This window comes from Rhodnius prolixus, unplaced genomic scaffold, assembly GCF_049639745.1.
Source record: "Rhodnius prolixus isolate KJV_2025 unplaced genomic scaffold, Rpr scaffold_3, whole genome shotgun sequence".
Classification (NCBI taxonomy): domain Eukaryota; kingdom Metazoa; phylum Arthropoda; class Insecta; order Hemiptera; family Reduviidae; genus Rhodnius; species Rhodnius prolixus.
The window spans coordinates 38,308,580-38,331,734 of NW_027411603.1; the positions used below are offsets into that span (position 1 = coordinate 38,308,580).

The following is a 23,155-nucleotide window of genomic DNA, read 5'->3' on the forward strand; positions in this document are numbered from 1 at the left end:
CTAGAGCAGCGTTGGACGAAGTGTATAAGCCTAAAAGGAGAGTATGTTGAAAAATAAAAAAGGTTTGCCCCAAAAAATTAAGTAGTTTTTATTTTTGCACGGACTTTTCAAACGACCCTCGTAGTTCCAAATGTTTCATGTTCTTTAATATTTTTTTTAGCACATAATCCTCTAAACTCTATATTTAGCACGAATCTGAAGCCAAAACTATCAGAACTTGCCCCAATTTTTTTCTTTTTTAAAAAAACATAATAAAACCGAAAGCAAAATCAAATAGAACTTCATTCTACAAAGAGTTGCTAGGTATTAGGCAGAATAAAGCTCCATAGCCTTACCCGAGGTTTCAATGGTTCGTGTCCAGTGGGCTGCAACGATATGACAACAAGCACTCAACATATAACCTCTTAATAAGAAACGCAGAGATAGGACCATTATGCCTCAAAAGCGAACAGATGTGGCCCAAAATAAGAAATGATCCTGGGTGTCGAGTTGGATGATCAAAACATAAACACGAATTTTAAAATTTCACAACTTAATAATGAATATATTAAAGAGCATCAATATCTTATATCACATTCTACCGGAGATGAACACCGTTTTTAATTTTTTTTTTTTTTTCAAAGAAGGTACCGCAAATCTAAGATTGTCTGAACTGAGAATAATTTAGGAGAAAAGCAGAAGATGCTAAGAGCAACCCAATGTACACCACCCATTCAATTAATCCGAAGGCGACTCTACTACTATAGTTATGGAGCCTTCATGTACAGTTGTAGAATATATAAATAGCCTAGCAATAGATAGATAACATCTGGATAACAAGAGTTTTCTTAAGGACAGCTTGCTAAATTTCAATCGAGGAATGGTCTAAGACAAAGATTTCTGACTAGCAAGTTCTGACTACCAAATCCTAGATCAGGGCTTCTTAGTGCTGCACGAGAAACGAGACAAATCTCGGTCTCGGTTTCGGTACCGAGACCGAGACCGAGACGAGACTTGAGCAACCGAGACCGAGACCGAGATCGAGACATGATATATATCTCGTCGAGAAATCTCGGTCTCGTCTCGGTTTTTCAAATATTAATTTTTAGCTACAAAATTATAAAATTGTGTTCTTATTAATAAATAATCCTTACGGGTATTGAGTTAATTATTAAAAGATACGATTTTATTATATATGTTCAATATTACTACAACTATTTGACTTCGAATTACATAAGTAAAGTAAGCAAAGTAAAGTAATCGCCTATTTTTTCAGGCGGGGTTTTACGTCCAACTACCAATTAGGTGTCGCGGACGGAGGCGACTAGCAAACATACTTTACTGTAAATTTCTCATATTAACCATTAAATAAAATCTAAGGCCTAAGACCGGGAATAGAACCCAGTACCACAATACACATTATCTTCGCAGGTCTCGCACCGCTCGGTTACCGTGGCGGCCCCCTTCGAATTACCTAATTTTTACATAAATTCACTAAATTTCACTATTCATATCATTCATTCATTCAATTTCATAAATTTCACTATTAATAATCTAATACTTTGAACTTAGATATTATTTGAATTATATTTTAGAATTTTAGAATTAATGAATTTGAAAAAAAAGACTATCTATGCATCTAAAAAATATTGCCACAAATTTTCGTTTTTAAGATACACTTTGCCCAAGCATTGATACATAAAAGAGCTTTTACTGAGTCAGAAGTTAGAGAAGATCTTCTATTGGTCATCATCATCGCAGCTTGCGAAAATAATCTTTCCGATGGCACTGAAGTTGCACAGATACTAAAAATATCTTTTGCCATTCTAGACAAATTTTTGAAGGAATTCTCAAGTGTTTTCCACCATTCTAAAATGTCAACGTCTACTGGTGCTTGGTCTAATTTGGTGTAATTATTTCTGTCTTCCATGCTTCGGTGATACTTGCTGATTTTTGAGCAAATAGTGCAAAAATATTGATGCAGTCGTCGTCGTCGTCGTCAAAAGGTGAATCACCAGATTCTTTATCTTCACCAACAGCCATAACTAATGGAGCGGGAAGTTTGTTGGGAGGTGTATTTTATATTTCACGAATCGACTTGTTATAGCAGGCAGATATGTTATTTGGGTCTTTCATTTGGCGCGTTTTTAACATCTTTTTGAAATTATATAAAGATATATAACAGTAATAGTAATATATGATGCATTGAAGTGTACGAGTAAGTAGTTGTCTTCTTTTACACACATTTTCATTACCAATATATAAATTAAAATAATTATTAAAAAATAATAACATTTTCTGAAAAGATTATTAATAGCAAACCACTTTTAATACTTAAACAAAAATTCAAAAACCGAGATCGAGACTGCATAAAGTCTCGCCTCGTCTCGGTCTCGTGCAGCACTAGGGCTTCTTCAACTTTTAGAGACCGCGACCCCTTTTTAAGAGCTGAATCTTGAATGTCTGTAGACTCTTCAAGCTGTATGGCAAATTTTGAGTTTTTTTTTATTTCTTTCCACTAATTGTTGAAACAAAGTCCTCAACAATTCCTTTAATACTTTTACAAACTGTACCATTTGATAATGGAGTTTGAATGCAGTTCATCTGCACACTTTTTTCCATGAATCAACTCAGTAACTTTTAACTGCTACGAGCTATACAAGTTTCTCACCAATTGTAGGAGATTTTTTTCGCTTTCTTTGTTAAAAATCATGCTAATCAGTAATAATAATATAGTGTGTTTTATTGATTTCATATTTACAAAATTCACATAAACAAGACATTACACAACATAGGCATGGACCAAGGTCCGTCCGCCAAGTTGACCATCGATAAACAAAACTTATGCTCTGTACTAAATTAAAATAAACACTTCTAAATTAGGAATATACAATAAAAATAATCTAAACAAGAACAAAATACATAGAGAAATCAAGACTTTTTCCTCATTTAATAATAACTGATTATAATATATGATTTTAAGGGCAGATTCATAAATCACCAGCCTAATAATTAAACTCATTAATTAAAAATGACCTGTATTTCAAAGCAGAGACAGTATATTTATAAAGTTTTTCCCATCCATAAAGACCATTTAAATAATTTATTACTTCTTGTAAGGGGACAAACCGTTCACCGAGCCATCTTAATCGCCATTCCTGTAATACAGGGCACAGACCCACAAAATGTACCACATTTTCTACATCGCCAGTATTACATAGTGCGCACCTGTACTGACTTTCACCCCTACTCACATGAAAATTCAATTTAAGTAGCTGGCCCCTCAATTTCATGATGGTACTAATCAGACCAATTGCGTTACTATCATTAACATAATTATCAGACGCAAGTTCTAAATTTAATTCCTTGTACAACTTATGGAATCTTGAATTTTTCATACCATTAACTAAATTACTTTTAAACTCTATCTGAATAGCGCTTAACAAATTGTCTGCTGAGCCCTCGTAGTTGCCCGTAATTACTTGATCTGAAGAGCTATATCTACTGCACAGATCCGTGTATTCTTTAAACCAATATAATTTCTTACTAATAATTGTATTGGCTAAAATTCTAGGGAGGCGTTGGTCCGGCATTGACAATACTTTTTGAACATATTTGTAGTGCAAGTTAAACGTAAATAAAAACAGAGGGTTTGAGCTTGTTTCCGTATATAAAACATAATGCGGGGTGTTCAAAGGCAGTTTGAATAGTTTTTTCAGGAAAAAGGTATTTAATTTTTCATGCTAATCAGTATTTTTCCTAGAACGTAGCATATTTATCAAAGCTTAGTTTTATTATTAATATTTTTTCTTTAATCTCTCAAAAGCCTTTCAAATTATTCGACTGTTTTATTTGAGAGGGTAGGATGATGCTTCGTTTCGAAATGCCTTTTTAATTTTGTGGGCTTCATCGCTTTCATCAGCCAAAGTTTGGTTGAAGATTAAACAAAGCGGTTGCTGTTTATCGTCATAATTATTAAAAGTAAACCCGTATTGCAGAAATGATTCATTGTATGTTCTTTTTTTATGGACGAATCTGGCTCTTTTCTTGTATTTTCGACTTATTCTCCGATGTACCCGAAGTCGCTTAGGTTTCTTTTCTTTTTCGGATTCACATTTCTTAGCTAGATTTAGCCACATCCATTTTACAGTACAAGTTCAACTAAAATAAATTGTACATTAGTAAGGATGTTTTTAATTTGTATGAAAAGAACTTTATAGCCATTAATTGAAAGATTAATGGACACTGTGCAATTGGGCGAAACCTAAACACCATTAAAAAGTGTACTGCCCCAGAACAACAAAATTTTGGGGAGGCATGCGTATCAGTGAAAGTGAGGATAGAAATTGTGATTTATGAAAAATTTGCTTCATCTTGTTATCTGGAATTAGAAATTAATTACAACTGAATTTAAATTAATAGAAGATATAATCTTTTGGTGGAGTTAATTAATGGTTAATTAATTTATTCTAAAGAATTATAATGAAATTATCGTGGCAAACTTTTAAAGAAAATAAACAGCTAAAAAATAGAATAAAAGGTAAGCGGATGATATCTAGCAATACAGTTCAGTATGGTATGATGGAGTGAATAGAAAGGATTAGTGCGCAAGAGAAGAAGAGTAAAGATATGGGAGACTGGGTATGATAAGAGGTAAAGAAGTGGATGGAGCTGCAAAAGAAGAAGTAGTATTATGAGAAGGAGAGTGCAAAGTCCTTGCTGGAACGTCCGGAATGTGGAGCCTACCACCACCTTGTAGCAAGAACATGAGAGGACCCCAACTATCCAACGGTCACCGCAACAACTAACATCAAACCAAACAGATATACAAACTTTTATTAACATGAACGATCCAATAAAATTATATAACACTCATATATAATAAACAGATATTATTTTAATAGTCTCACATTCCTGAAGGTAAACAAGAACTTACAAAGAAATAATGGACACCAGTATTTTCATTCAATAAAATATTGTAATAAAAATACTAAATAAATATTCAGAGTCCCAAATAAACAGGCTGATAGCCGTGAACTTGTCTAAGAACTAGTTTTTTTTTCTACAGGAGAGGGGAGAGGTGTAGCCTCAAGGCAACTAGATAGTGTAAGGAGACGAGTTCCAAACTCGAAGCCTAATTCATAACAAAGAACCGACAAATATTTAATTTTTAGAGCCTCGATAGTTTTATTATTGTACGTACGAGGGTCGTTTGAAAAGTCCGTGAAAAAATAAAAACTACTTAATTTTTTAGGGTAAACCTTTTTTATTTTTCAACATAGTCTCCTTTTAGGCTTATACACTTCGTCTAGTTTGTTGATCCCTTCCGAATAATAGGATTTGTCCAAGTCTGAAAAATAGCCATTCGTTTCTGCAATCACCTCCTCGTTTGAATAAAATCTTTTTCCCGCCAGCCATTTCTTCATATTGGGGAAGAAATAGTAGTCCGAGGGAGCCAAGTCTGGAGAATAGGGGGGATGTGAAACGAGTTGGAACCCTATTTCCATTAATTTTGCGACCACAACTGCTGAGGTGTGAGCTGGTGCGTTGTCGTGGTGGAAAAGGACTTTTTTGTGGGCCAATCGTGGGCGTTTTTCTTGCAGCTCGGTTTTCAAACGGTCCAATAACGATGAATAATATGCACCTGTAATAGTTTTACCCTTTTCCAGATAGTCGATGAGGATTATTCCTTGCGAATCCCAAAAGACAGTCGCCATAATCTTTCCGGCCGAAGGAACGGTCTTCGCCTTTTTTGGCGCAGATTCCCCCTTGGTAACCCATTGTTTAGATTGTTCTTTGGTCTCAGGAGTGTAGTGATGTATCCATATTTCATCCACAGTGACGAAACGACGCTTAAAGTCCTGCGGATTCTTCTGGAACAGCTGCAAACCGTCCTTGCAACACTTCACACGATTTCGTTTTTGGTCAATCGTGAGCAATCGCGGCACCCATCTTGCGGATAGCTTTGTCATGTCCAAATGTTGATGCAAAATATTATGTACCCGTTCATTCGAGATGCCCACAGCACTAGCAATCTCACGCACCTTCACTCTTCTGTCATCCATCACCATATCATGGATTTTATCAATGATTTCTGGAGTAGTAACCTCAACAGGGCGTCCAGAACGTTCAGCGTCACTTGTGCCCATATGGCCACTCCGAAAATTTTGAAACCACTTATAAACTGTTCTAATCAAAGGTGCAGAGTCACCATAATGTTTATCAAGCTTCTCTTTAGTCTCCTGAGGCGTTTTGCCTTTCATAAAGTAGTGTTTAATCAACACATGAAATTCTTTTTCGTCCATTTTTTGAAAATCACTCGACTTCCTCGATTCAAACGAATGCCAAACACAAAGAAATAGACCGATCTGGCTGAAACTTGGTGTGTGTTCTTCCAAGAGATGCTACTAACTAAACATAACCTCGATACGCGCCAGTAGTGCTATCTCTCTGACTTTGCACGGACTTTTCAAACGACCCTCGTAAAAAGTATAGTTGCTACATAGAATTCTCTCCATCTAAGGTTTTTAGTTTTAATAAGATGGCGTAATATTTCCTTGAGTTCTGGGGGGAAATTTCCATAAATTTAAACCACTTTTTCACCACATTTAGCACTTATATTTAATTGGGAGGTAAGAACCAGGAAAAGCCACACGTGAATAGCAAACAAAATAAGACCCAAATCCTGAACGAACCATCAAATCAACCACCAGAGAAGGGAGTGAAGTAAAAACCATAAATTGGGTTCATTATAATCATTAAATATTTTGTTCCTATAATAAACACCTAAAACTAATTATGTATTTAATATTAATAAATAATACAAGTGTAATAAAATATGTAAATATGTTGAATTACCATAATTTTTCTTTCTAATTATATATTTTTTGAAATTGATGACCTTTTTTTTGTCCTATTATGTTAAATATATAGTTATTAGTTTCATAAAAAATTTAATAAATTATTTTAATTATGAAAAAAATTGTATTTGAAATGTCTCTACTATATGAGAATGGATTAGGCTGTTAGTAGCGTTGGACTTTCAATTCCAAGTGCCTCTAGGAAGCCTTCGAGAACGCCGAAGACTGTTTACATAAAAACTATTATAATAAATTACTAAAAAAAACTGTTTAATTATTAAGTATTAAACAACCAACTGTATGAAAAATTCTTCACATGCATTTTCGAAAAAAATCTGAGAAAAATGAAAAAATTTTCTATAAAAATTTCTCAAAAAATTGTAAACCAAAACTAGTGTAATCAGAATACTACGTTTAAATGAGGCGCCACTGTAGCCGTGTGGTTAAGAGACTAAACCCGCAAAACTAGGATGTATTGTTGGTTATAGTGGGGTTCGATCCCCTGTCTAGACCTTTGAAGATTTTATTTAATGGTTAAAATTTAATAATAAAGTATCTTTCTTATCCGCCTGTAGCCGCGCGACACCACATTTGGTAGTTGGTCGCAAAGCCCGCCCAATATTAGCGGCATTACTTTTACTTTTTACTCAACAAATAGATTTACATAAGTAAAAAAAAAAATGAAACTGTCTTCTTGCTGTGGAATCTGTCGACACACCACTCTCCTACATAAAGCTAAGATGATGTTAAATCGACTCTACAGGTCTGGTTAAAACTGGCCCTAAGTTCAGCGCTAAAAACCATGTGTGCTTCTTATAGAGAGCACTACTAAAATACGAGGTATGCTGCATTATTAAATAACGAGACTGATGCTGCTACAGAAGAACTATGCACGCGCCAAATCATAACTACCGACAGCTGTGCAGCGTAAAAGCCTTCTCTTTCGATTGCAGCGTCTCACGTGTTTGTAGAGAAATCTGTCCTGACCGGAACTGTCGTTAGTGTAAGAGGTGCCGAAAACATGATACTACACATGTAGTAGAGCAACGAATTGTCGTGAAATTTCTCATAAAACTTATCTTTTATTAAAAAAGTTTATGGCGATGAATGTTTCTTTTGAAACATTTGTTTTTTTGAATGGTTCAAGCGTTTCCAAGATGGCCGAGAAGACGTCGGAGATGATGACCGCCCGGGTCGCCCTTCCACGTCCTAAACGGATGGAAATATCGATTATAATTAATCAACATTACTACTGTGAGGTGCTTGCTTAACTCTGTGAAAGAGTAAGGAATAAACGAACCGATTTGTGGAAGAACAATTCACAGGTTCTCCATCAAGACAACGCGCCGGCTCACACTGCATTGTCTGTCAAGACGTTTCTAACCAAGTACAACATCCCCGTTTTAGGCCATCCGCCTTATTCGCCTGACCTGGCCCCCATGTGACTTTTATCTGTTCCCCAAAGTTAAATCTGCATTAAAAAAAACACGATTTCGGTCCGTTGAAGCTGTGAAAGAAGGAGCTCACAGAAAAAGACTTCCAGCACTGTTTCGAACAATGGTAAATTCGCATGGAGCGTTGTAGGGATAGGGGAGAGGTGTATATTGAAGGTGATAATAACTAAATATGTATAAATTTAAAATAAAATGTTTTACAGCAATAGTCTCGTTATTTAATAGCCACACCTCGTAGGTCCTGAGTACTTAAATCGCCAGGGATATTTGTAAATAGACTTTTAACATAGAGGGACGAATTCCTCAAAAAGCGACTAAAAATATGTTTGAAGTACATTTTAAAAAAATTATCTTGTAAAAAAAATAATAACAATAATAATAATAAGGAAGGGAAGGGGGGATTAGCTATGAGGTTAGCATACTGGACTCCCACGCGGAGGTCCCGGGTTCGAATCCAGCAGCTGACCCTTAGATTTTCTCTTCCTAGGAGCTTCTTACAGCTAACTGTCCGATGATGGACAGTGTTGTCTGTAACGAGAGAACACTGTCCGGAGGCCGGCAGTGCACTGGAAAAAGCTCCGGGCGCTAATAACCTCAGCTGTTGATGGGCCAAAAAAAAAAAAAAAAAAAAAAAAATAATAATAATAATAATAAGGGAAAGGAGGGAAGGGATTAGCTATGAGGTTAGCATACTGGACTCCCACGCGGAGGTCCCGGGTTCGAATCCAGCAGCTGACCCTTAGATTTTCTCTTCCTAGGAGCTTCTTACAGCTCACTGTCCGGTGATGGACAGTGTTGTCTGTAACGAGAGAACACTGTCCGGAGGCCGGCAGTGCACTGGAAAAAGCTCCGGGCGCTAATGATCTCAGCTATTGATGCGCAAAAAAAAAGTAAAAAAAATAAGGGAAAGGGATTAGTAATGGATTAAATGGATTCCCACGCGGAGGTCCCGGGTGCACTGAAAAAAGCTCCGGCGCCAATAACCTTAGATGTTATCGCGCCTTAAGTCATTTAAACAAAATAATAATTACGCACAATTGAAAAATACATTTAAAAAAAAAATTGTATTATACATTTCGCACAATCATTTAATTCTTGTATAAGTTATAATTGCTAGGGAAGGGATTATCTCTGTGGTTAGCGCATACTGGATAGCAATGCGAAGATCCTGGGTTCGAATCCAACTGCTGGCCCTTAGATTTTTCTCTTCCTAGAAGATTCTTAAAGCTCACTGTCTGATAATAGACATCAAAAAAAAAGCTCCGGGCGCGAATAACCTCAAATATTTAAGCGCCTTAATTTTTGTTGTTATTTTCCATTTCTGCGGACGGGGCTCCGCCCCTGGTTACACCAAAATGTCAATAATTTACCTACTTCTAAAGAAAAACAAAATAATAATAACAATGAAACCTCAAAATTACGCACGATTGAAAAATATATTTTTAAAAAACAGTAAATTTTATTATAAATTTCGCACAATACTGAGAGTTATAATGAAAGACAGAAGAAATGTAGCTATTATTATGCCATTGTATAGAAAGTTCTAATTTAGCAATGTTGAAAATAGAACATACCAAGTAGACTGGAGATTTTAAAGAAATAGAGATACTTTGGACTATTTTTTTAACAAGAAACTAGAGTTGCATTTTTAATATCTAGCTACAAGAACTGCAGTTGGCTGATTAATTAACTATTAATGAATTTCAGCCATTTATTCAATGATTTTTAACCCAAGATATCTCAGCTCCAGTCATAGTTTAATATTTAAAGGAATAATTATTTTTAAAAAGAATAGTTTTAATTAAATAGAGACATTTATATTGATTAAATATTAAAACATCTTATTCAATTGTCCTTTTTAATTTAAAAATCATACGTCAATAAGTGGGACGGACATTAGAATTACAGCATTACTGTAAGATAATAGTGGTTTATAAATTAAAAATATCGTTTAAATTGTGAGGAAGAATACAATATACGATGCATACTATTAAAAATATTTAGGAATTAAATATGAGGGGCACTACTTTATATTCTGAGCCTTGGCAACACTGAGTGTTGTCAGGTGCTATCTGACGTTTCCACTTGAAAGTTTTTACATTTTTGACCATAACCTTCTTCAGAACGTTTTGTTATTTGAGCCGTGATTTGTGTTGTTTACACTCACTTGAAAATTGTGTCTCAGCGAAAAAATGGGAATTAACTCGTGAAAATTTTCGTGCAATGATTTATTACGACTTTCGACGTGGATTATCATGACAGGAGTGCATCGATCAACTTTTCTTTCTACTTTTGGCGATAAAGCCCCATCCTTTGCCACTGTGAAACGCTGGTATAACGAATTCAATCGTGGTCGTCGTTCGCTCACCGAAGAAAGTCGTGAAGGTCGTCCAAAATCAGTTTGTTGTGTCAGAAAACATTGATGCTGTGAAAAAACTAATAATGCAAGATCGTCATGTGACATACTGTAAGATTGAGGCAACCTTAGGCATTAGTTCCACCAGCATACATAAAATATTACATGATCATTTAGCCGTGAAAAAGGTTTGTTCTCGTTGGATCTCACCATAATCTGACAAAATCTCAAAAAGATGCTCGTGCAAACAAATGCTTAAGAAATACAATGGCAGTGCTTCAAAAGACGTATATAAGATTGTAACAGGTGACGAATCATGGATTTATGCGGAAACTAAACAGCAGTCGACTGTATGGGTGTTTCAAGATGAACCAAATTCAACAAAAGTTGTTCGCGCTCGAAGCACTTCGAAACAAATGGTCGCCTGTTTTTTTCGGAAAAACTGGTCATGTAGCAACAGTGCCTTTAGTGGAACGTAGAACGGTCAATTCTGAATGGTACCCAACCATTTGTTTGCCGGAAGTCTTCGATGAAATAAGGAAAACAAACAAGCGCCGTCGGATCATTCTTCATCAAGACAATGCCAGCTGTCACACACATCTCGTCTAACAACCTACTATTTGAGCACTCAAAAAAATCGAATTAATGGGTCATCCGCCGTACAGTCCTGATTTGGCACCAAATGACATCTTTTTCTTTCCGAACTTCAAGAATCAATTACGTGGACAACGGTTTTCGTCGGCAGAACAGAAGAAGCCGTTGATGCATTCAGAAAACCATGTTTTGGAGGTGTCTCAAGCGGAATGGAGAAAATGCTTTGACAAGTGGTTCGAACGCATGCAGAAGTGTATAGATCATAAAGGAGAATATTTTGAAAAACAAGTCATTTTCAATGACAAATTACTGTTTTTTTATTATTAGGCTCAAAATATAAATATTAGGTGCCACGGTAGCCGAGCGGGTTAAGAGGTGAGACCTGCAAAGCTAATATGCATTGTGGTACTGGGTTCGATTCCCGGTCTATAGGCCTTGGATTTTATTTAATGTTTAAATGAGAAATAGTAAAGTACGTTTGCTATTCGCCTCCGGCCACGACACCTAGCAAATGGTAGTTGGACGTTAAGCCCCGCCTGAAAAAATAGGCGATTACTTTACTATCGAGGGTTAGTGGGTTCGATTCCCGGTCTCTAGACCTTGAATTTTATTTAATGTTTAAAATGAGAACTTTATAGTAAAGTAATATTAAAAAGAACTATCTATTTATTTAAAAAAAAAAAATTACTCTTTTTGTCAGATAAAAAAAATTATCGAAAGATTTTATCCGCCATACGACGATTGTTCTATTTGTTTGTGACCAGTTTCGTATTTTCATTCATTATCATATACTGATTCATCAATAAGGTATAGTGAATTTTTCATTCACTTTTAATGTATCTGTCACATGTTAAAACTAGCTGACTCACAACCTCTAATGATTGAAACCGGTCTTAAACGGGTGGGAGAAAACAAGGGTTGAAATCTATTGTAAGCTACAGCGCTGCTAGCCCAATTAAATGTTCCAAAATAACCACTTTATAAACATTTTTTATTGTTAGTGGTTAAAATAGATTCCTACCGAATTTCCACACTTACGAGGGTCGTTTGAAAAGTGCGTGCAAAGTCAGAGAGATAGCACCACTGGCGCGTATCGAGGTTATGTTTAGTTAGTAGCATCTCTTGGAAGAACACACACCAAGTTTCAGCCAGATCGGTCTATTTCTTTGTGTTTGGCATTCGTTTGAATCGAGGAAGTCGAGTGATTTTCAAAAAATGGACGAAAAAGAATTTCGTGTGTTGATTAAACACTACTTTATGAAAGGCAAAACGACTCAGGAGACTAAAGAGAAGCTTGATAAACATTATGGTGACTCTGCACCTTCGATTAAAACAGTTTATAAGTGGTTTCAAAGTTTTCGGAGTGGCCATATGGGCACAAGTGACGCTGAACGTTCTGGAATACCTGTTGAGGTTACTACTCCAGAAATCATTGATAAAATCCATGATATGGTGATGAATGACAGAAGAGTGAAGGTGCGTGAGATTGCTAGTGCTGTGGGCATCTCGAATGAATGGGTACATAATATTTTGCACCAAAATTTGGACATGACAAAGCTATCCCGCAAGATGGGTGCCGCGATTGCTCACGCTTGACCAAAAACGAAATCGTGTGAAGTGTTGCAAGGACGGTTTGCAGCTGTTCCAGAAGAATCCGCAGGACTTTAAGCGTCGTTTCGTCACTGTGGATGAAACATGGATACATCACTACACTCCTGAGACCAAAGAACAATCTAAACAATGGGTTACCAAGGGGGTATCTGCGCCAAAAAAAAGGCGAAGACCGTTCTCCTTCGGCCGGAAAGATTATGGTGACTGTCTTTTGGGATTCGCAAGGAATAATCCTCATCGACTATCTGGAAAAGGGTAAAACTATTACAGGTGCATATTATTCATCGTTATTGGACCGTTTGAAAACCGAGCTGCAAGAAAAACGCCCACGATTGGCCCACAAAAAAGTCCTTTTTCCATCAAGACAACGCACCAGCTCACACCTCAGCAGTTGTGGTCGCAAAATTAATGGAAATAGGGTTCCAACTCGTTTCACATCCCCCCTATTCTCCAGACTTGGCTCCCTCGGACTACTATTTCTTCCCCAATATGAAGAAATGGCTGGCGGGAAAAAGATTTTATTCAAACGAGGAGGTGATTGCAGAAACGAATGGCCATTTTTCTGACTTGGACAAATCCTATTATTCGGAAAGGATCAACAAACTAGAGCAGCGTTGGACGAAGTGTATAAGCCTAAAAGGAGACTATGTTGAAAAATAAAAAAGGTTTACCCCAAAAAATTAAGTAGTTTTTATTTTTGCACGGACTTTTCAATCGACCCTCGTACAACGGTCCTACCGGACAGTTTTAATAAAATATGATAACCTATAATTTCTTGATTACAGAGAAAGAGATTTATAATTAAATTCTAGAAAAACAATTACGTTAGAATGGAAAATAAATTAATTCAAAGCAAAGAAAAAAAATAAAAATTATAACTACATCAAAATCATATAATGTTATTCATAATAAATAAACTTAAGCTAGCAGTGATTATTTACAATTCATTATGCATTAATTAATCACAATAAAAGTGTAAACATAGACGCACATTTAATTTGAAACAATAAGAACATAATTAAGTGGACAAAAGCCCGACACCAATTGAAATTAATAAAATGAATAGAAAACACTACCTTGCTCTTCCTTAGTGCGAACCGATAAGAAATCACTCCTTGAAGATACATCTGCAAACATGGGCCAATTTAATTAAATGAAAAGACAAAATAAAGAAATAAACAAAAAGAAAAAAATTATTAAAATTAAAATAAAAAAATATTTTCAAAAAACAAAAAAGAGTAAAAGAGCGACAATTGTATCTGTTTTCAAAATTAATAATTTTTTTTTCCCCCTTATCCCGCGACAAAGGCGTTAAGCCATTTTCTGTCTGGCAGCCCAATATCTTTCATATGGCGTATTCATGCCCTGCAGTGCCGGGCACTCGTTCAAATGGTTAAAAATCATTAGGCCGTCATTGCACAATGGGCAAATCGGCGAGTTCCCTAATACCTATCTTGTGGAGGTGTGCTTGTAGATAGTCGGGCCCAGTACGCGTCCTCGTCGTGCCCCCTGGAAACGCTAATTTTGCGGCTAAACGATCTGCGCTGAAACCCAGCAGCCCATTAAAGAAAGATGGCGACAATGAATCAAATTTAATAATTAAGTCCACCTTAAATTTGAAGAAGATTTCGTTTGTTCTTTTGACAAAACTATCTTTTGCACACTACGTTTGCACATTTTAACCAATAATTCAATGATGATTTAATTGTAATAATTTGTAGAGTCTTGTCTTGTTTCCAGCAAGAAAGTCTATTTTAAGAACCCAACATTACAGGAATCACAATTTCTTTTAGGTACGTAAGTCGAACGGATGTGACGGAAAGAGAGCGGTCAAAAAATTTTGAAGCCGGATGTAGCAATGTACTGAAAAGATAATTTTTTTTTTTTGGCATTGGCTTCCGCCATACAGCCAGCATCGTCTAGGTGCTTATCACTAGAATATCACTCACTCTCCATTCTTACCTACAAATACATTCGCTTCACACATTCATCATTCTACTATATACTGCTATTTACATAAACTACTGCTAATGGATGGAGCAGCACTCTGTGCTCCTGCCATCCTTATAGCTTAACCAAAATTAAAATCACGTAATCCTTCTTTAAGCATTTTCTTCCATTCATTCTAATTCGGCTATAGCTTTTAAATACATTCATATTTCATTGCTAGCTCTGCTATCGACTTAAGCACATAAATGTTGGTGGAGAATATAATGTCTTCGTAGCGAAATGGTGCATCTAAATACCTGTATATATCGTCAAACATTCGTTTCCTTTCTACCACATGACGTGGACGTATCATTATTACATGTTTGAAATCCTCCTCCTCATTGCAATCTACGCAAAGAGGAGAGGACCTTTTGTTGATCCTGTGTAGATACGATCCGCACACCGCGTGGTTCGCTCTCAGCCTGCTTATTGTCGTAACAACCCATTTATTAGTGACAGTTCCCTTAAACCATGGTTGTCTAGGTAGATAGATAGATGGTAGATGGGACGGGACCTATACCCCAAGGCACCGCAGCCACAGAAGACTTATTGTGCCAGTCCCTTCTTAGTTCTAGTAGGCGAACCCTCCCCTCCTAAAGAGGTCAAGGACTTTCCCTACTAGTTGTTTTTGCGCTACTATCTCCTTCGGCCTCAACGTTCCAAAGGTTTCATAGCGCAAACTTTCGATTGCAACGCAATCGAACAACAGGTGAGAGGCCGTTTCCTCCTCTTCCTGACATAATTACAGACACACTTATATAAAATAGAATTCTGGGCCAAAAAGTGGCGGATTAAAATGAACTCACAGAAATGCCAGCACGCCACGTTTACTCTCCGGCGGGGCTCCTGTCCACCTGTTCTCTTCAACAGCAATCCTCTTCCTTATACAGATCTGGTGCGCTACCTTGGGCTCTACATAGACAAGCGACTCACGTGGAACCCACACACTAGACTTAAAAGACAAGCAATGACAAAACGTGCGAAACTACTTTACAGACTTCTTGGACGACGCTCCAAATTACCTATTGAACTCAAACGATTAATATACAGTACTATCATCAAACCAATGTGGACTTACGGACTGGAGCTGTGGGGATCAGCCAAACCTACAAACATACGGACTGTACAGACATTTCAATCAAAACTACTTCGACAGATAGCTGACGCTCCTTTCTACGTAACTAACCTCACTCTACACAACGACCTCAACATACCTTTCGTACACCAATTAGCCAAGACTAAATATCAAAAATTCCATAGTGCTCTCTCCACTTGCTCCAATCCTCTAGTACAGTCTCTCGCCTCCTCTGACATTCCTAACAATCCTCCTCGCCGACTGAATCGCCAGTGGCCCCGCGACTTCCTCGCAGTCTGAAGGCTTAAAATTAATCTCCTGTAGAAAGTGCTGCCGCTGGGCAGTTTCTTTCCTCCTGCCTTTCACGCCTCTATACTTCAATCTCCCTATTTACTTATTGTATAGTGTATTATACAGATTGTAAATAACAAAATAAATTAAAAAAAAAAATCTAAACTGAAAATATTTGACAAAATGTTAGAAAATATTTTAAACAAGTGCTATTTTTATAATCGAAGGCTAATTTGCTTAGTTTCAAAATCTAACATTTTGTCAAATATTTCAGTTTAGATTTTTTTTTTCGGATTCGAATTCGGACTAAAACTTTCTGAGTAATAACATTTTTATTGGAAAAAAGTAATGATTTTAGACAAAAACTTTAAAGTGACGTCACTCAAGAACAGAGGAAAATATGAAGTTAGCCAGTACGTCATTGAACTCCACTTTAGATGTACTACACGCAGTAGGCCTATTGACAATACTTACTGGTTCATCCTGTATATGTCCATATAAGTGGATTTGAAGGAAGTGTTGTGGATCAGAGGGTGTTGATTGGAGTTTTGTGTAACGAGATTGGGGCTATTTCCAGAAACGAGAGGAATATTTAGATCAGAGTGTATAGTATGATTGGAGACGTAGAAGGGAGCCGTTAACTATTGTTCTTAGAATTTTTGATTGTAAGGTTTGAAGTCTGTTGATGTTCGATTTTTTGGCGCTCCTGTAGAGCTGTATTCCGTACGTCCATATTGGGGCAAGTAGAGCTGCATATAGTGTTCGTTTGTTCGTCAGGGTCAGTTTAGAACGTTTGTCGAGTAGTCTTTTCAACATTTTATACCTCAGGTTAATTCGTTTGAGTCTCGTGTGAGGGTTCCATGTTAGTCGTTTGTCAGATATCAGATACGGTGATTATACTTTTTGTATAGCTGTCAATGCTTAAATTTAAACTAAATATCTGTTTAAAAATAATAATATGTTTTTAATTCAATTAATAAACCAAACAATTAATATAACAATAATTGTTAACAAGGAACAATGGTCAAGATTTAGTAAATATTGAGTTCTCTAAGAAAGAACTGTTTTTTAAATACAACAATATTTTTAATTAACGCGCACCATCATCTAAGGTCACCCGAAGCTTTCATACGTTCTGCCAGCCTCAGGACTCAGTCCTGTTCAAAGGATTGTAAAGCAGTTATTTGTAGAATATTTCAAGAGATTTGACAGCTTTTGGTCGATAATGTAAAGACTGTTTCGTATAACAGCTAAATAAAATTACTGATCTAACATAACTGGGTAGTTGTAGACATTTTGGTCCACAAATGTGGGTACCACAGATTGTCAAGAAGTTAAGTACGAAGTAATAATAATCTTGGAGGAAGGATTATAATATTAGTTATATATTATACACATATGTTATTATAACAGAATTATGTATAATAATAAATTGCATATAAACTGTATAGATGAGATCTGCATTTATCGTCACCTAATAAAAGCGTACGCTTACTAATATGACCGCATGTGCAAAGCGTACCGTTCAATAACTAATGAATGTGGAGGTATCGCCGCACAATTGGAATAATACCACTCGACAAACAATCCCTGTTCAACAAGGTACAAGGTCAGTATGAAATGTCAAGAGTTCACAGGTCATTGGAAAACAATTTGCATTTCAGCTTAAATTTAAATTTTTTTGAAAAATTAGAAAATTAACGCAATTTTGCATTGCTTGAAAATAATAAAAAAAAATAGTTATAAATATCGAGTATTTGTCGAGAACTTCCAAATGGTAATATATATATACACACAATATGAATTTCTCTGCCAATGAAGTTTCGTTCAAAGAGTTGGATATCCCCGTAGATTTCAATCGATAAATTAATTAAGGCAAAGAAGCGATCTGATCTTTTTTATCCACATCCTCGGTGAGTTTTAGGGAATCGACAGCTGAAATGTAGGTGATCACTTTCTTAAAAAGAAAAACGAAGCCTGGAAATCAACGATAGAGAGTAGTGCTCATAACTCGGTTTAATGAATTTGAAATTAGCGACTGCAATTTAAAAGCATCTTACTAGGTTAATCAGTACAGTGCACTTTGATTGACGGATTTTGAAAGGTCTAAGATGGCGCCTAATAAAAATGAATTTTAAAATTATATTAAGTATTTACTGTTCATTATTTTTAGTGACTGATTCATAGTTTCAATAGGATGAAAATATAACTGCCAGTTTCAGTCACGATATATTTTTATTATGCCGAGCTTTCGACCTAGGGACTAGGTCATCTTCAGGGCTGTGGAACATGTTTACAGTGTGTTAACAATTAAATTACCAATTAATTATATTAAAATGAATATGTATAATGTAACGAAAATTTACAAGAATATTATGCCAACTTGCTACAAAATACGTGACAATTGGTAACACTGACTTTTTCACAACCAAACACATTACATAGTCCATGAACAGACAAGATAGAAGACACACCAACCCTTTAATGATGTAAAATATTAATTTGCAAATTAGGTAAATAATTTTGTAAATTACGTTATATTATACATATCCATTTGAATATAAGTGTTGTTAACAAACTGTAAATATGTTCCACAGCCCTGAAGATGACCTAGTCCCTAGGTCTAAAGCTCGGCATAATAAAAATACGAGGGTCGTTTGAAAAGTCCGTGCAAAAATAAAAACTACTTAATTTTTTGGGGTAAACCTTTTTTATTTTTCAACATAGTCTCCTTTTAGGCTTAAACACTTCGTCCAACGCTGCTCTAGTTTGTTGATCCCTTCCGAATAATAGGATTTGTCCAAGTATGAAAAATAGCCATTCGTTTCTGCAATCACCTCCTCACAATCACCTTTGAATAAAATCTTTTTCCCGCCAGCCATTTCTTCATATTGGGGAACAAATAGTAGTCCGAGGGAGCCAAGTCTGGAGAATAGGGGGGATGTGAAACGAGTTGGAACCCTATTTCCATTAATTTTGCGACCACAACTGCTGAGGTGTGAGCTGGTGCGTTGTCGTGATGGAAAAGGACTTTTTTGTGGGCCAATCGTGGGCGTTTTTCTTGCAGCTCGGTTTTCAAACGGTCCAATAACGATTAATAATATGCACCTGTAATAGTTTAACCCTTTTCCAGATAGTCGGTGAGGATTATTCCTTGCGAATCCAAAAAGACAGTCGCCATAATCTTTCCGGCCGAAGGAACGGTCTTCGCCTTTTTTGGCGCAGATTCCCCCTTGGTAACCCATTGTTTAGATTGTTCTTTGGTCTTCAGGAGTGTAGTGATGTATCCATGTTTCATCCACAGTGACGAAACGACGCTTAAAGTCCTGCGGATTCTTCTGGAACAGCTGCAAACCGTCCTTGCAACACTTCACACGATTTCGTTTTTGGTCAAGCGTGAGCAATCGCGGCACCCAGCTTGCGGATAGCTTTGTCATGTCCAAATGTTGATGCAAAATATTATGTACCCGTTCATTCGAGATGCCCACAGCACTAGCAATCTCACGCACCTTCACTCTTCTGTCATCCATCACCATATCATGGATTTTATCAATGATTTCTGGAGTAGTAACCTCAACAGGGCGTCCAGAACGTTCAGCGTCACTTGTGCCCATATGGCCACTCCGAAAATTTTGAAACCACTTATAAATTGTTCTAATCGAAGGTACAGAGTCACCATAATGTTTATCAAGCTTCTCTTTAGACTCCTGAGGCGTTTTGCCTTTCATAAAGTAGTGTTTAATCAACACACGAAATCGTATATCATGACTGAAACTGGTAGTTATTTTTTTCATCCTATTTAAATTGCGTATAAACAGACCTATTCTAAACCAATACCATGACTTTCAATTTTAACAGGTTAAAACAAAAACTCCTTTCTCAAAATTGCGTAATTGACTACCAAATAGAAACAAAACACAAACTACGAGTTTTGAAGCATATCTAAAATAAAAAGTAGAAATACAAATCAATAAAATAAGAAATCAAAGAGAAGGAAATTTCCGATACGCGTTAAAAATTAAAAAAAATGACAAAACCACAAAGCTATTTTTAAATAGAATACGCAAAATATGAAAATATTGCATTAAACATTACAAAATGACTATGGTCTCAGCATAATGGTGGCATACACTACATATATAATGATCTCCATTTCAGAGAAATGGATTTTTTTTAATATCCAAAGAAATAATTTATCGATCTTGTAAACGTATATCGCTAGAAATAATAAAAATTCTGATGAAATTCATAAGTTAATACGAAACTTCTTTTTCAATCGAAATTTAAGATCGACTATTACGCGAGGATCGATACTGCGACTACTTTTTAAAAAAACAAACAAAAAATTAATGATTTCCTAGAAAGCAATTTTAACTTTAAAACAGATCTCAGTTCATTCTAAATGCTAGGAACCATCAATAAACCTAAAGCATTATTAACATTTAGTTGGAACTGATTTAATAAACAATTAGGCTTGCTTTTACGGTTTAAAAAAAAAGAAGAAAAGAAATGGATAAACAGTGAAAAATAGGGCATAAAGGTAGTTGAAGCGTTTTATCGATTTGGATATTTGTAATGAGTACTTGATTGCCAACTATTTTTGCGTAATGATACGAAATATAGAGAAAATTTAGCTTGTTTCCAAATAATCTTGCCAATCCCTCAAAAATTGGAAAAATTTTGTATAGTAATGTGGTATTTTCCGGCCGGTTGATTTTGTAGAAAAGCTTATTTATTACCAGATCTCATGGTGACAATGACTAGAAATAGATAGATAGATAAAAAAATACTGTATTTTATGTATTTACATATTACAGGGAGTTCTGTTAGTGAGTTAAATTCCATTAACAATCTGGTAGTGAAAAAATAAAATTATTCCTCAATTACAAAAATAAATTATGCATTAAATAAATAATATCTAATGACAAAAAAATTAAATGATAATTAATTAAATAATTAAGAAAAATAATAATAAAATACTTAGCGCACGACTTGACATGACAAAATAAATAAAATACAAATAAATTCTGACCAAACTTAAAATATTACCATCATATTCGGACTGTATACATTGGAGAAGTTTAATAAATTAATTTATCTTTTGAATTAGATTTAATTAAGCGGTTGTAATTAAGATTCAGTCAAAATTTTCAATTATTATCATTATTATTGTACTATTATTCGTTTATTATAAAAGATCTTAACTTGAGTACTTCTATAATATATTGGTAAACACTGTTCAACTGTTGGATTGAGCAGACTGAGAGTATAGCAGTCAAATTTGTGTAATTATCTACATTGAATATAAAATTAGATAAATGATGTTGTCTAAAAGGTGAATATATTGGACAGACCAAGAGGATGTGCTCCAGGCTCTCTTTGCAGTTCAAATTACAGAGGGTACAGGCAGTGCTTGTCTCGATGGAATGGTATCCATTTCTATTTTTTATTCTTAGAAATGGAAAATCTGCCATTGACTAGAAATATAAAACTTCAACTTTTAGCGACATATTTTTTTTTAGTTTTGCTGCTCGCACGCGCATAGAAAAAGAGACAGAACGATAAAAAGAGAGGTTTCAATTAGTAAACAGACAACTGTGTCGAATTTAGAGGATTCAGTTCGACGTAAACAATAAAACGACAATTTGCATGGAAAAAAGAACTAATGTAGTGCCATATATTTTCAGGAGGGCTTTATACGCCCAACTACAAAATTAGGCGTCGTGGACGGAAGCGACAAGTAAACATAAATAAATAGGCCATTTACTGGGGCTTCACACAAAAACAATACATGAATATACAAACTAAAACAAACCCATAAATAAATTAGCTCAAATCAGCCGTAGATTAAGCAATTACGAGGGTCGTTTGAAAAGTCCGTGCAAAAATAAAAACTACTTAATTTTTTGGGGTAAACCTTTTTTATTTTTCAACATAGTCTCCTTTTAGGCTTATACACTTCGTCCAACGCTGCTCTAGTTTGTTGATCCCTTCTGAATAATAGGATTTGTCCAAGTCTGAAAAATAGCCATTCGTTTCTGCAATCACCTCCTCGTTTGAATAAAATCTTTTTCCCGCCAGCCATTTCTTCATATTGGGGAACAAATAGTAGTCCGAGGGAGCCAAGTCTGGAGAATAGGGGGGATGTGAAACGAGTTGGAACCCTATTTCCATTAATTTTGCGACCACAACTGCTGAGGTGTGAGCTGGTGCGTTGTCGTGATGGAAAAGGATTTTTTTGTGGGCCAATCGTGGGCGTTTTTCTTGCAGCTCGGTTTTCAAACGGTCCAATAACGATGAATAATATGCACCTGTAATAGTTTTACCCTTTTCCAGATAGTCGATGAGGATTATTCCTTGCGAATCCCAAAAGACAGTCGCCATAATCTTTCCGGCCGAAGGAACGGTCTTCGCCTTTTTTGGCGCAGATTCCCCCTTGGTAACCCATTGTTTAGATTGTTCTTTGGTCTCAGGAGTGTAGTGATGTATCCATGTTTCATCCACAGTGACGAAACGACGCTTAAAGTCCTGCGGATTCTTCTGGAACAGCTGCAAACCGTCCTTGCAACACTTCACACGATTTCGTTTTTGGTCAAGCGTGAGCAATCGCGGCACCCATCTTGCGGATAGCTTTGTCATGTCCAAATGTTGATGCAAAATATTATGTACCCGTTCATTCGAGATGCCCACAGCACTAGCAATCTCACACACCTTCACTCTTCTGTCATCCATCACCATATCATGGATTTTATCAATGATTTCTGGAGTAGTAACCTCAACAGGGCGTCCAGAACGTTCAGCGTCACTTGTGCCCATATGGCCACTCCGAAAATTTTGAAACCACTTATAAACTGTTCTAATCGAAGGTGCAGAGATCACCATAATGTTTATCAAGCTTCTCTTTAGTCTCCTGAGGCGTTTTGCCTTTCATAAAGTAGTGTTTAAT

At 36.0% G+C, this 23,155-nt stretch overlaps 1 protein-coding gene across 3 annotated transcripts in view; it reads right to left on the reverse strand.

Moving 5' to 3' along the window:
- mnb (minibrain) overlaps positions 1-23,155 on the reverse strand; it is a 159,620-nt gene that overhangs the window by 87,019 nt on the left and 49,446 nt on the right. For 2 of the 3 annotated variants that reach the window (XM_074124784.1, XM_074124786.1), the window contains exon 2: positions 13,931-13,981. The exons of the other annotated variant lie outside the window; for it this stretch is intronic. In XM_074124784.1, coding sequence (XP_073980885.1) covers positions 13,931-13,981 — 51 coding nt within the window. The remainder of the gene's footprint in view (positions 1-13,930; positions 13,982-23,155) is intronic. 3 annotated transcript variants of the gene reach the window in all.